The sequence below is a fragment of the Nerophis ophidion genome, linkage group LG19 (assembly GCF_033978795.1).
Source record: "Nerophis ophidion isolate RoL-2023_Sa linkage group LG19, RoL_Noph_v1.0, whole genome shotgun sequence".
Lineage (NCBI taxonomy): Eukaryota > Metazoa > Chordata > Actinopteri > Syngnathiformes > Syngnathidae > Nerophis > Nerophis ophidion.
The window spans coordinates 2,118,200-2,133,308 of NC_084629.1; the positions used below are offsets into that span (position 1 = coordinate 2,118,200).

At 37.9% G+C, this 15,109-nt stretch overlaps 1 protein-coding gene across 7 annotated transcripts in view; it reads right to left on the bottom strand.

Annotated features, from left to right (window-relative positions):
- The window catches only part of prpf40a (PRP40 pre-mRNA processing factor 40 homolog A), a 59,134-nt gene that overhangs the window by 28,466 nt on the left and 15,559 nt on the right, over nt 1–15,109 (bottom strand). For 5 of the 7 annotated variants that reach the window (XM_061878986.1, XM_061878980.1, XM_061878982.1 and 2 more), the window contains 7 exons: nt 4,638–4,721; nt 2,793–2,811; nt 2,670–2,692; nt 2,525–2,566; nt 1,946–2,056; nt 1,632–1,752; nt 1,430–1,454 (listed from right to left, as the gene is read on the bottom strand). In XM_061878986.1, coding sequence (XP_061734970.1) covers nt 1,430–1,454; nt 1,632–1,752; nt 1,946–2,056; nt 2,525–2,566; nt 2,670–2,692; nt 2,793–2,811; nt 4,638–4,721 — 425 coding nt within the window. The remainder of the gene's footprint in view (nt 1–1,429; nt 1,455–1,631; nt 1,753–1,945; nt 2,057–2,524; nt 2,567–2,669; nt 2,693–2,792; nt 2,812–4,637; nt 4,722–15,109) is intronic. The other 2 variants (XM_061878984.1, XM_061878985.1) reach the window with 1 other exon arrangement.

The window sequence follows — 15,109 nt, forward strand, 5'->3', positions numbered from 1 at the left end:
TATTAAACACATTACCATAAAATATCAAATAATATTATTTATCTCATTCACGTAAGAGACTAGGCGTATATCAGCAATCGTCACATGTCAACCAATAAAAATTTATCAGGGGCGGGTCAGGGCTGAAGTGCATTGGGGAAAAAAAAAAAGATGCTACCTGCTACTACTTCCGTACCTATGAAAATTGATCATTTCAACATTGGTGGGAACCTATAACAACTGAGAAGGGCTGAACAAAAATGGCACAGAAAAGGAAATCATACTACAGGTTACAAGCTGGAAGTAGTGAAATATGCAGCAGAAAACGGCAATCGAGCAGCAGAAAGAAAGTTTGGAGTAAGCGAAAATCTTGTAAGGGACTGGCGAAAAGCGGAGGCTACTCTTACTGAAATGAAGAAAACCAAAAAAGCTAATCGCCGGCTAAAAGCTAGGTGGCCACAGCTTGAGGAACGAAGTCACAAATGGGTGCTCGAACGTGCTGCCGGTAGGGGCTTGTTAACCGTACAGTTGCTTCTCCACGCCCAGGTAGTTTGCAAGGAGATGAATATAAATGACTTTGCAGGAGGATCTTCTTGGTGTTACCGCTTCATGCAACGCAATCGCCTCTCTATCAGAGCAAGGACAACGATGTCCCAAAGACTGCCAGCAGACTTCCAATCCAAGGTAGACCGTTTCCGCGAGTTCATTGAAAACATATATCATGTTCTATATGTTATAGTTATTTGAATGACTCTTACCATAATATGTTACGTTAACATACCAGACACGTTCTCGGTTCGTTATTTATGCGTCATTTAACATACTTATTCAGCCTCCTGTTCACTATTCTTCATTTATTTTAAATTGCCTTTCAAATGTCTATTCTTGGTGTTGGACTTTTATCAAATCAATTTCCCCCAAAAATGCGACTTATACTTTAGTGCGACTTGTTTTTTTCCTTCTTTATTATGCATTTTCGGCCGGTGCGATTTATAATCTGAAAATACGGTATTAAAGTTAGTCCCACCTCCACCACCAAAGTACAGCTGACATCAAAGTCATGTGCAGTAAGAATAAATCTAATCCGAATTTCAGAAGATCTGCGATGAGGTGGCGACTTGTCCAGGGTGTACCCCGCCTTCCGCCCGATTGTAGCTGAGATAGGCGCCAGCGCCCCCTGCGACCCCAAAAGGGAATAAGCGGTAGTAAATGGATGGATGGATGGATTTCAGAAGATGTGTTTTCATGTGCTAAAATCCGACTGACTTTTGGCATAAACCACCCGCCATGATCGGAATGACAATTTGATCCAAACGTGTGTGATCGTGTCAGAATATTCCGACTGGCGTGTTTACATGAAGCTTTTTTTATTCCGGTTAGGCTTGTGTGTAATGTGTCCATGTGCACATAGCTTATGGGTGTTACCGAAAAGTAAAAAGAAAGTTCTTACCCATTTTCCTCAGCCTTGATCATGGCTAAAATAAAGAAAAGGAGAAGGATGTTAGGGTTTTCATTTTAAAGCACAACAGAGATGAGAGACAGGGTTATTAATACGTTGAGCTAACGACTACGCATTTCCATGCTTGAGCCTAAATGATGACCAAAGATGCCAATATTTTAAGAAGCACATTGTAAGACAACAGTTTATTCACCTTCCAGATCCTCCAGATCTTTGGGTTTGGTCCATCTAGATTCCTTTGTTTGAGAGTTGTAGTAGTACGGCTTTCCCGTCTCAGACTTGTACTCTTTCCAAGGACATTTAGACAGCATTTGCTAAAGGGGGAAAAAGTACAATATGTTTTACACTATGTACACTATGCACACCAACAAGTAGCAAGGCCTTCAAAAGAAAAAAAAAAAAGGTAATTTATGGGCATATACTATTAATCTAACTGACTTTGTGCAGTACACACCCTCTTTTAAATACTCTTACTCGTATTACTTGATAAATATTAACTGTATGTACCTCTGCAGGAGATTTGAGATCATCTGGCTTTTCCCATGTGGACTGCTTGTTCTCCGTGTTGTAGTAATAGGTTTTTCCGTCCACTGATTTGTGTTCCGTCCAGCGGGATTTCTAAGACAAACAAGAAATAAATACAGTTTTGTATTTTTACATAAAGTTGATAATTGTGTAACCAACTATTTGCAAGATAATGCATTTCACATATACAAATATTCAAACATGTCTTTTAAAAATACCACATAAATGTTATATTTGCCAATTTACACAAATCAAAAAGGGGCATTGGTTCTGATAGGAAATCATTTGTTTCTCATACCTGACTTCATAAATGCAAGGATTGCATATGTCAAGAATATTTGCTTGCTAATAAAATTAAAGTCTAGTTAGTAAATTCTGTAATATTTTTTAGGCATTGTATTTAATATGTATCAGAACATGCTTTTTGCTACAGTGTAGCAATAACATTACTTTGATTAACTTGGCTTAAGTGTAACTTTGTTGTAGTTTATTATTTTAGTATACTATTTAAGAATAATGTAGTAGTAAAGTAGTCAGTTTGCAACATTTTTGCACTCAAACCTTTTTTTGCTCTTCTTCCTGTTGAGATCCATTTGTAGCACTCTGCAAAAAGGAAGTCAGACAAGAAAATAAAACCAGCAGGTAAAATACTGGACTAATGATTTGGTGCGATGCCTTTTAAAATTAGAAAAAAAAAAAAAATTACACTTACAGTCGTTCCGGGTGCAGCTGTTTAAAATAAAACAAAAAACAACTCAAGTCAAACTCAGATGTCATGTCTAACAAAATCAATGTGCAATGCAACTCGTAAATTTAAAAATATTCTTACCTGGTGTGTCAACGCCAGGCTGTTGAAAAGACAAAAAGAATGAATTATTATTTTCCAAAACAAATTCAGTATCAAGAGTAGGGGTTGACTAATTATTGGCGCCGATATTTGGTATTTTGGAGTATATCGGCATCTGCTTTTTTTTTAATTTATTGATAATGAATAGTATTAATTACCCCTGTTATCACCATTGCTATCCTTTTAAATTGCAAATCATTGGATGGATAAATGCATCATCGAACAAACGTCCGCCTTTTTTTATTTAGATGGGCCAATTTAAAACAGTTTTTTTTTGTCTAGATGCAGCCGCGCCTCTCTGTGTTCAGCATCTGGTTGGTTATGCAAACCATGCATGGGTAAGAGCCAATCTGCATTTTCACCAATGTCTTTTGCAGGGTCCTCAAACACACGGCGGAGAGAAAAATGTGGAGAAACTCCAGTGAGTGTACGGATGTGTCAAATGTACATAAAAAACATCGAAAACACTCCCAAAATTGGAATAAACAGCCCCGTTCTCTCCATGTCACAACTGCTTGCAACGTTACATTGAGCAGAAAACCGTAAACATAAGCGGTAGCTCACACAAAAACCTCATGACGTTTTTGTGTGAATCACTTGGAGCAAAGCTTCTGAAAATATCTATATGGAAACAGAAGTGGATGAAATTGAGAGATTAAAAAAACAACAAAAATTCAGTCTAGTTTTATTGTGAAGAGAATAGAGACTAGTGTGTGTTACACGAGAGACTGCAGAACAATTAAGCAGAGTTGTCATTTGAGTATCATTTTGTATCCCTGAAATATTTTTTATATGCTGCCACAAATGTGTGTGTGTTTGTGTGACTGCGCATACATGTGTGTAGGCTGCCTAATTATGCATGAAATACAAAAATGTTGATGGTTACGATTATACCTTGAAAAAGATGTTAATTAACTCACAGTAGGCTAATTCAACCCAAATAATGCTTTTGATGAACTGTACATTATTTTTTGTACTTTATGTGGCTGCATTACAATGTCCTAATAACTTTCATTATGTAATAAAGTGTAAGATTGCTAGGTGATCAGTCTGCTGACAGTCAATAATAACACTCGAGTATTTGGGATACAAATTATTTCAGGAATACAAAACTAGACGGAGTTATTTATTTATTTATTCAAATTTGTACTTAATTTACAAGAGATGTCACTGTGCCAAGAAAGTCCCTGCACTTACAAATAAACATGCCTCTGACATGCGTTGGAGTTTGTAATTCTATTATTAAAAATTTTGAGGTCAATACATCCATTTCCTTTTTACTGTAAATGAGAATCGGCCTCGGACACTCCTAACTACAATCGGTATCGGCTCTAAAAAAAAAAAAACACATCAGAAAATCTCTAACCAAGAGTTCTTTCTCTGCAGGATTAATCAAAATTGCAATCAGACAAGAAATTGTTCTACCAACATGCTGGGTGACAAAGCACCCTTAATTAGTGCACAAAGTCACAATACACAATTGTTGATTAATGGAATGTTGGCTTTCTCACCCTGCTCAACTAATGGACTCCTCAGCTACATTATTTTATGATTTAAAACAACGAATATAAACAAATAACTACCGGTACTCACTAAATTAAGGGTGATTCAGAACTGAACAAAACTGATATGGCAATACAGGATGTGGTAAATAACAGGTGTTCATTGTTATTCCAGTCAAAAGTTGTCTACAGGAGCAACTTGAGCCCAACAGAAGTGTTACCTGGATGTGCCAAATTTTTCATTCAGGGTTTCACAGTTTGTGGTGTATGTTTAAAAATAGAGTGTAAGCCGACATGCTGATGAGGCAGAGGAGAGAATAGTTACCGGCCCTGTTGGTTGCACAGTCGTAGCTGGCAGGCGAGGAGGCAGCATCATCCCCCCCATCATGGGTGGCAGCATACCTGGCACCTAATAAAAGAAGCATCATGAAATATTCAGGTGGCATTTCTATAACGCCCAGCACGAGTTCAAGTCTTGAGACAGGGATGCTGGCATCCATTGCCTGAAAGCACTTTGCAACTACAGAAGGGTAGAAGGTGAGACTGGGAGTGAGTAAGCCTTGCTTATTTAATGGTGTGATGACAGGCTGCAACCTGTGAAACAGTAACCACACACTGTCAATTATGTATTTGTCGCTTCTTTTTCAAAACGTGTGCAGATGACGCCTAGATCACATGACCACATATCACATATGCTTGCGAAAAGTGACGAGCACAAGACCAGAGAAATCAAAAGCCTCTACCCCAAAGAAAGTGGAAGTGCTGGGGAAAAAGCAATCCAACAGAAGTTCTGTAGTCTAAAGCAGGGGTGCCCATTACGTCGATCGCGAGCTACCAGTCGACCGCGGGGGGTGTGTCAGTCGATCTCCAGCCAGGCTTTTAAAAAAAATAGACCTAAAAACTAGTGATCATCAATCTTCACCAAGACGTCACTTAAATGACATTCACGGTACCGGAGGGTCTTGTGAGATGACGCTGGCTGCTGCAAGATCATTATTATGAAAATATGACCGAGAGGAAGGCCAGAAACACTTTTTATTTCAACAGACTCTCGCGCCGTACCTTCCGTCAAAACTCTAAAGGCCGACTGCACATTTCCTATCTTCACAATAAAAGCCCTGCTTCATGCTGCCTGCGCTAACTAAATACAGAGTCTGGGAAAACTGGCGTGCACAAGCGATCCCTCAGAAAGCTGGCGTGCACATCACTTGTGCACGCCAGCTTTCCGAGACTCTTATTTTGTTAGCGCAGGCAGCATGAAGCAGGGCTTTTATTGTGAAGATAGGAAATGTGCAGTCGGCCTTTAGAGTTTTGACGGAAGGGACGGCGCGAAAGTCTGTTGAAATAAAGTGTTTCTCGCCTTCCTCTCTGTCATTTTTTCATAATAATGAACTGGCAGCAGCCAGCGTCATCTCACAAGACCCTCGGGTGCCGTGAATGTCAAGCAAGCTACGGAATTTGCCGCCAATGTTTTTCTTGTAAAGTGTATGGAAGCTGGATGAATTAGATGCCAAAAACCAACCACTTTCATGTGGTATTGTACAGAAAGGACAACTTTTTTTCTCCTCCATTTGAAAATGTGGGCGTTATCATCATTACTGTCTGATTCCAATCAATGCAAGTCATCAGAATCAGGTAATACACCAACTTATATTCTTGTCTTTGTGAAAGAAAGACATCTATATGTGTTACACATGCTTGTATTATCATTAAACACATTTAACTTGTTTACAAAAATGTCTCTTTCATAAATAAATAAATATAAATGATATATATAAATGAGGTAGATCCCCTCGAGTTGGTCAATTGAAAAGTAGCTCGCCTGCAGAAAAAGTGTGGGCACCCCTGGTCTAAAGCCTCGGAGGTCAGACAATTACAATTGGACCAAAGTCTTCTGATTAAAGATGTCTATGTGGCAAAAAACTATAGCAGTTGGAACTATAACATATCATGCCAATAGACCTCTCAAGAATTCAGTTAGGCAAGAACTAAATAACTAAAAGGGGCTGTTTGGAACTCTCACACGGCTATGCAGACATCGATCTACAATACGTGCAATGTGCTAATATTAAGAGGACAGTGAAGGTGAGAAAATGGGGGCAGGTTGGCGACGCCCTCACCTCGGCTCTGCACCGAAGCCCGATCGACCAAACCCTTAGTCAATCTTTGCCCCAACGTTACGAATCTGACTTGCCGACTTCCCTTCCCTGTCTAGTTTAAACAAGACAGAGGCTGTTCACCTCGGAGACCTGCTAAGGACTGTGGAGATTGCTCTCAGACGACAAGGAAAGCTTAGCTTACCCTAAAATATAAACGGAAGAACTGGTAGTCAAATACGTACTTTTTCGTTTATTTCATTGAGTAAACGAATGGGCTAGAATGCGTTCAACTTTTGTTCAGAATCAGCTACTTTTGCGACAGCTGGCACGACTTTCTTCTCATTTATTGTGGTAGCATCAAAGTGTTAGTGTTCAGCAGTGTTGAAGTTGAGCGTCCATTGACTTCAATGGGGGAGCATAAAATGGGTTGTTCAACTGCGGTCAAACTAAACAATAATTGGATAAATACTTGGCTCTGTTACCACCATGGACTCCAAGTGTCAATGAAAGTAAATGAGAAGTGGACTCAGCCTCGGCTGCCCTGGACGCTGAGCTTCCGGCATGATCGGATGGTCTGTCTGAGGCTGAATCAATTTTTGAGCAAATCTGGGATCTTGAAATATAAACCACGGCCAGAGCATTTTTTTCAAGTTTCATTCTGTTGTTCTGAGTTGACTTGGAGAATTTTAGATTCTTCTAAGTGACATTTTCTTCATAAGATTTACCATCTTTATATCCTTTATCTTTTATTGGAGACTGCATTTGTGTTTAGAGAGTAGCTCAAAATTAGCTTTCCCTACTTGGCAGACCAGAAGGTGCCACCGGTATAAAGCCTGTGTTACGTTGTAGAATAAGCAATTGAAGAGCAAAATTCTATAAGGACAAATAAATATTAATTACTAACGAACAAGTATGTGTTTAAATGTATGTAGAACATTTGTTTAGCCTTTTAAAAGAAAATAATATATTTTATGCAAATCATATGACATTGGTCGTGCCCTTAGCTACGCCCCTAGTATGCTGGCAATATGGGGGAACCCTGATCAGCCATCACTAGGTGAGTACAGGTGGTCTTTGCAATAAGAAAGGGTTATGTGCAGAGACAGTGATGTAGCTGAAGTTTTAGAATGTAATTTAGTAGGGCCGCGAATCTTTGGGTGTACCACGATTCGATTCAATATCGATTCTTGGGGTCACGATTTGATTCAAAATCTTTTTTTTTTTTTTCCCAATTCAACACGATTCAAAAACGATTTTTTCCCGATTTAAAAGGATTCTCTAGTCATCCAATACATAGGATTTCAGCAGGATCTACCCCAGTCTGCTGACATGCAAGCAGAGTATTAGATTTTTGTAAAAAGCTTTTATAATTGTAAAGGACAATGTTTTATCAACTGATTGCAATAATGTAAATTTATTTGAACTATTAAACGAACCAAAAATATGACTTATTTTATCTTTGTGAAAATATTGGACACAGTGTAGTGTCAAGCTTATGAGATGCGATGCAAGTGTTAGCCACAGTGACACTATTGTTCTTGTTCTTTTTAATTTTTATAAATGTCTAATGATAATGTCAGAGGGATTTTTTAATCACGGCTATGCTGATTTTTTTTTTTTTTTGTCCTGTCCAGCTTCTCAGGCAAATCATATAGTCCAGTGGTTCTCAACCTTTTTTCAGTGATGTACCTCATGTGAAAATGTTTTTAATTCAAGTACCCCCTAATCAGAGCAAAGCATTTTTGGTTGGAAAAAAAGAGATAACGAAGTAAAATATGGCACTATTTCATCAGTTACTGATTTATTGTGAAACAGTGTAAAATATTGCCCATTTGTAGTGGTCTTTCTTGAAATATTTGGAAAAAAAATATATAAAAAATAGCTTAAAACTTGTTGAAAAATAAACAAGTAATACAATCATAAATAAATATTTATACACATAGAAGTAATCAACTTAAAGTGCCCTCTTTGGGGATTGTAATAGAGATCCATCTGGATTCATGAACTTCATTCTAAACATTTCTTCACAAAAAACGAAATCTTTAACATTAATATTTATGGAACATGTCCACAAAAAATCTAGCTGTCAACACTGAATTGTTGTATTTCTTTTCACAGTTTATGAACTTACATTCATATTTTGTTGAAGTATTATTCAATAAATATATTTATAAAGGGGTTTTGAGTTGTTGCTATTTTAAAAATATTTAAAAAAAAATCTCACGTACCCCTTGGCATACCTTCAAGCACCCCCAGGGGTACGCGTACCCCCATTTGAGAAACACTGATATAGTTGATGTAGATGCCCATATCGGTTGTTCAGAATTACTTTACAAAAGAGAAGTGTAGGATATTTCTCTTGTTGCGTTATTTGAATTTGACTTTATTAAATGTATTTATATTATCATATGGTGCAGCCGGGCCGGAGCCAGAGGGGATAGAAAGAGGAAAAAAAAGGAAGACAGAGACAAAAACAACAACAGCAAACAATAACAACAACAATAGAACAACACCAGCACATATGATATGTACAAATATGATCGTAAAAGTGATAGCAAAGAAGCAGTTAGTGAAATAAATAATAATATAGAAATGACAATGAGCATTTTTACACTAAAACTGGAGCAATACAAATACAAATAGAAAAAGCGCTATTGATCATGAACAATACCAATAGTTTACCTCTATTATCAACAATATGCTATGCTGAAATTATAACTAATATTGATACTGTTGTTGATAATATTCATTTTTGTTTCACTACTTTTGGTTTGTTCTGTGTGGTGTTTGTGTCTCCTCAATTGCTCTGTTTATTGCAGTTCTGAGTGTTGCTGGGTCAGGTTTGATTTTGAAATTGGATTGCATTGTTATGGTATTGCTGTGTATTGTTTTGTTGGATTGATAAAAAAAAAAATATATATATCGATTTTTTAAAAATGAAAATAAATTCTGAATTGCACAACGTGAGAATCTCGATTCAAATTCGAATCGATTTTTCCCCACACCCCTATAGTTTAGATCCTATCGCTACCTGAAATATTATAGTTCATTTTAGAGGGGAGGGGGGACAGACACCATTTAAGTTGCTTCAAAAATGTGATTTTATTTGAATGTTGTATTTCATGGTTCATGGCAGTTTTGCAATAAACTTTTTAGATTCAGAGTTTTGTTTGATGTTAGAGACATTTTGAACATAAATGAAAACATTCTTTTTTTTAAACCAGGTATCATACAACAATCAAAAAGTAGTTTAACACTATCATTTAAGAAAAATAAGAATACAAGACAGAAAAAAATATACATCAATTATATTTTTTAAACGGGGACCCACTGAATTTTACAGGGACTGGGTCAAATCACCACCTCTGAGTACTGGGCTCTCACTACATTGGAAACCTATCAACATCATTGCTTATAACGGGTAAGCATGTCACAATGTTACTTAAAACAGGCTGTATATTAAATACATTTTCTACTAATTCCAATGGTAAAATAGTTTACAGTATTAGCTTTATTTCACTGCAAACAAAAAAATGATTGAACACATGACAGAGTCACACCACAACATTCAATGGCCAAAGCATAGTGTTAAACAGACATTGCATAGTTTCTTGGGCTGTGAAATACACAGCTCACTGCTACTCATGCAAGACTATCTCCTGCAAATTAAAAATCTATACATCCCCAACATCACCCACGATCTGAAGCCTGGACTTCTTGGAAGTCCAGACTTGTCTCTTCTTAAAATGTCACACCTTTACAAACACAGCAAAAAAGACATGGAAGTGTTAAAGGACTTACTGCATACAAGCAAAGACCAGGGACTTCTGTTTATTTTTAGCTCCAAAACATTTGCTACGCTGCATTACAGAGAAAAAAATAAACGAACATGTCAAAGACATTTTAGTTTATATAACAGGTATATACATCCTTTCACGGAAGATAAAACCATTTTCAATATAAACGTATTTCCCCCCCCACTAATATCCCTGGTCTCAGCCAAAAACCAAAGCAAGATCTACCCCTGCGTCAACGGTTTGTTTGTTTGTTTATTTTTAGTGGATATTAGGGCTGCGAATCTTTGGGTGTCCCATGATTCGATTAAATACCGAATATTGGGGTCACGATTCAATTCAAAATAGATTTTTTTTTTTTCAATACAACACGAGTCTCGATTCAAAAACTATTTTTTTCCCCAAATTAAAAGGATTCTCTATTCATTCAATACATAGATTTCAGCAGGCTCTACCCAGGTCTGCTGACATGGAAGCAGAGTAGTAGATTTTTGTAAAAAGCTTTTATCATTGTAAAGGACAATGTTTATCAACTGATTGCAATAATGTAAATTTGTTTTAATTATTAAACGAACCAAAAATATGACTTATTTTATCTTCGTGAAAACATTGGACACAGTGTGTTGTCCAGCTTATGAGATGAGATGCAAGTGTAAACCACTGTGACACTATTGTTCTTTTTTGAATTTTTTTTTATAAATGTCCAATGATAATGTCAATGAGGGATTTTTAATCACTGCTATGCTGAAATTATAACTAATATTGATTCTGTTGTTGGTACTATTCATTTTTGTTTCACTACTTTTGGTTTGTTCTGTGTCGTGTTTGTGTCTTCTCTCAATTGCTCTGTTTATTGCAGTTCTGAGTGTTGCTGGCTCAGGTTTGCTTTGGGAATTGGATTGCATTGTTATGGTATTGCTGTGTATTGTTTTGTTGGATTGATAAAAAAAAAAAAATATATCGATTTTTTAAAAATGAAAATCAATTCTGAATTGCACAACGTGAGAATCTCGATTCAAATTCGAATCGATTTTTTCCCACACCCCTAGTGGATATATGCATACAATTTTTTGTTTTGAAACAAAGCTTTGTGTCGTTTTTGGTGGATGTTGACATTTTAGCCTTTTTACATTGTGCTTCTTGCCGTTTCCCCAATTATTCTGGAGTTATTTGTTGCTGTTTTTTGTAATAGGGCCAATGACAATCAAGTCACGGGCCACAGATGACCCCTGTGCCCAATTTTGGGTACCCCTGCTGTAGCTTGTTTATGGCCACGATAACCTTAGTACCATAGTATATTTGATGTGGGCACATAAGGGACGCGAGTCACATGGTTTTTACGTCAGCACCTGAATTAGTAAAATCAGCTGTTCACCTGGCGGGTTTTTCATGTGTGATAAAAGAGGAGATGAATGGGGAAATGCTTTAGCTGCCGTCTTGTTTTATCATATATTACTGCCTTTGCGCATGTCAATGTCTAGTTTTATATTCACAATAAATCAACATAAAATCCGTACTTGGGCGCAATGTTCGCAAAGTCTTATATGCTTCCCTTCGCAGGTGAGCGATGATGGTCATGGATTCATGGTTGAGGGAAGACTTGTTTGATGTTGGATGCTCGAAAATATCCGATTTGTTGAATTCAGTCATTGTTGCAGAGTGAAGATTCATGAGCACGTCATGCAATGCGCGTTTGCTTGGGGGTGTTTGGCCACGGTGTTGAGAGTGGCTGGATGTGAGGTTGAAGAGAGAGGCAGAGGCGTGCGGGCGAATTCAGAGGTTAAACGCATGCCTGTTTGCAGGTGTGTTGGTCATTCTCCAAGTGGGGCTGTCACTAACATCATATTAGGGCTGGGCAAGATGGCCTTTTTTTAATATCTTGATATTTTAAAGGACATATCGCGATAAACGATATATATCTCAATATTTTGCCTTAGCTTTGAATTAACACTTGATACATATAATCACAGCAGTATGATGATTATGTGTCTACATTAAAACATTCTTGTTCATACTGCATTAATATATGCTAATTTTAAACTTTCATGCAGAGAAGTAAATCACAACTAAGTCAATTGACCCAAACTGTATTTATTAAACAGTTATTAAGCAATGGCAAAAACATTCATGTCATTTCCAAAACAGAAAGTGTAAGATTGTCAGACATTTTAAAACAAGCTATTCGTGCACTTTTGTGTATGATGTCACAGAGATGACATATCAAAACAACACTAAATTAATGTGCACTTTTTGTACAGAACGCCACTACATTAGTTTAAAACAAATAAAGTGCACATTTGTACATGATGTCACATAAAATATTTCAATAACTGTCAAATAAACATGAGCTGCATCGTAGGAAATCAAATAGTGTTTGTCCTTTGTATATGTGGTAGGTTACTACGGACGTTATTCAATTCTGTTGTTGACTATTTTTTTCATACGGTGTTGATCTGGAAATATTTGCCTCAGCATTTTCATGGTGTGGGCGTGTGGCACCGAATGGAGATGTTGATATGCGGAGTAAGCACTCTTCATTCTCTAGCAGGTGACTTTTCGAATGATGCTACATATTAGCAGTAATGATACTTTTTGTAGCAACGCTTTTGGCCCACACTTGAAAAATTACGGTTGTATGTTCGACATATTCCCACTTGAAGCCAAACCACCGACAGACGATGGACCCCCTGCTGTTTTTCTTGGGAATTAATTCTTTTTTTCATTCGCAACTTCTTTCTCTCATATTACCACTCGCACGGCTCCGCCTGAGGGATCGAAAGTCCGTATTATAATCTCTTACGTGCAGCTAACGTTACCCAGGCTGCTACCTCTGCTCCGCGAGGACATAACACGTTGTGACGTATGTAAGAAGGGGTGCTTTCTGTCTGTGAGAAGAAGAGACAGGAAAGAGCGAGAAGAGACTGCAGTGTAATGCCAGCAGCTAAAAGCAACTGCGTGAGAACGTAAACTCGAATATCATGATAGTCATTTTCTATATCACACAGAGACAAACCCGCAATATATCGTGTATATTGCCCAGCTCTACATCATATTCTTCCTTTTTTCCCCCTAATATTTTCACTATCAACAGTGTTACAAAGATCGACGGGTTGGCGAACCTTGCTATACACCATAAAACATGAAAACAAAAAAAATGCTGTCAGATAGATGGTTTTTAAAGTAGCAAATTTGTAAAAAAAAAACTGAAAAAAACAAACAAACACGTAATGTAAAAAAAACAAAAACCATGTTTACTTTTTGATATCAATATAAAAACACAAAGCAGGTTGGCTAATGAAGGTAAAGTGAAATAAACAAGTTTTGTTCTTCAACACCACCATTTGGTTCATCTATCCATCCATTTTCTACAGCTTTTTCCCTTCGGGGTCGCTGGAGCCTATCTCAGCTACAATTGGGCGGAAGGCGGGGTACACCCTGGACAAGTCGCCACCTCATTGCAGGGCCAACACAGATAGACAGACAACATTTACACTCACATTCACACACTAGGGCCAATTTAATTAAGTGTTGCCAATCAAACTATCCCCAGGTGCATGTCTTTGGAGGTGGGAGGAAGCCGGAGTACCCGGAGGGAACCCACGCAGTCACAGGGAGGACAATCAAACTCCACACAGAAAGATCCCGGGACCAGGATTGAACTCAGGACCTTTGTATTGTGATGCAGACGCACTAACCCTTCTTCCACCTTCAGCAAAAATAAACCCCAAACAGCTAATACACAATTGTTGTGCCTCACTGACAACTCAGCCTGTGGACACTTAACAGTCTGCGTTCAATTCGATGAGATAAGACATTTTAGCTAGTATTGATGTTATTGGAAAACTGAGAAAAGTAACCAGTTAAAAGGACAGGTGATTATCCCAGTAAACAAATTGCAAGACTTTTAAAAACAAGTTGTGGCAACTTTCCCTCCAGATTGCTGGCTGCACGGTAATTCAGTCACAGCAGGTGAGTGAAGGACGTTGTGTTGCCCTTTCAAAATGATACTGCAACATCAAATATCTTTCTTCCTCGGCTGTGTACTTTTTTTTAGTGGGACAAATTCGTCTGTCTTCTATATTGTCCACACATGTCGCCATCTAATAATAGCAGAGCACTTTTAAACGCATGTCAAAACTCCACGGAAGTGGAACCGAATGAAATGATGTAAAACGAAGCAATCGGCTTCGTTTACTCGGAAGAAAAGTCTCCGGAGCGAGGTCGTGTAGTTGCTGCCATGTTTTCTAAAGCCAAACTGCTGCAACTCTGTTTCCAGGAAGTAAGCGGTGTTGCCTAAAAAGCTTAAGAAATTATGCTTTTTCTGTAACTAAGAATTTAAGCGGTATTACTAACTTTTGGCCCCAACGCAAATTTTTGGTGTCCAAACTACGGCCCACAGACCAAGTGGTGCCCGCAAGGATTTTTAGTTTGGCCCATGAGATGTACCGTTAAATAAGGAAGTCTGGCCCATGGTATGCCTCAAGCTTAATTTCAATAACATTAGTTTGATCGCTGCATAGATGCCATCTGCTTGTGGACAACATTAGTAATGCAAGTCAATGACCATGAGTTTTCTATTGGTGTTATGCGTATTGCATCAATTCATATGTCCCAATCCAAACAGCTTTTCCCGCTCATGGTGCAAAAATAAATTACAACCAACACAAAGTCAACACACATGGTTAGATTTAGATATATTGGTCCCCGTTGGGGAAATTCATTTTGACTGCCGTACATTTAAACACTTAGACATTACACATTACAAAACATAAATAACAAAAAGACATCATACATGACTAAATCATTTATAGGCTCTATCAGACGGGTCGGCCGGGCCTGTTGTTAAGGGCGGCTATAGCTGCAGGGATAAGGCGGGCCCTCCAGAATGTGATGGTTCTGTACCT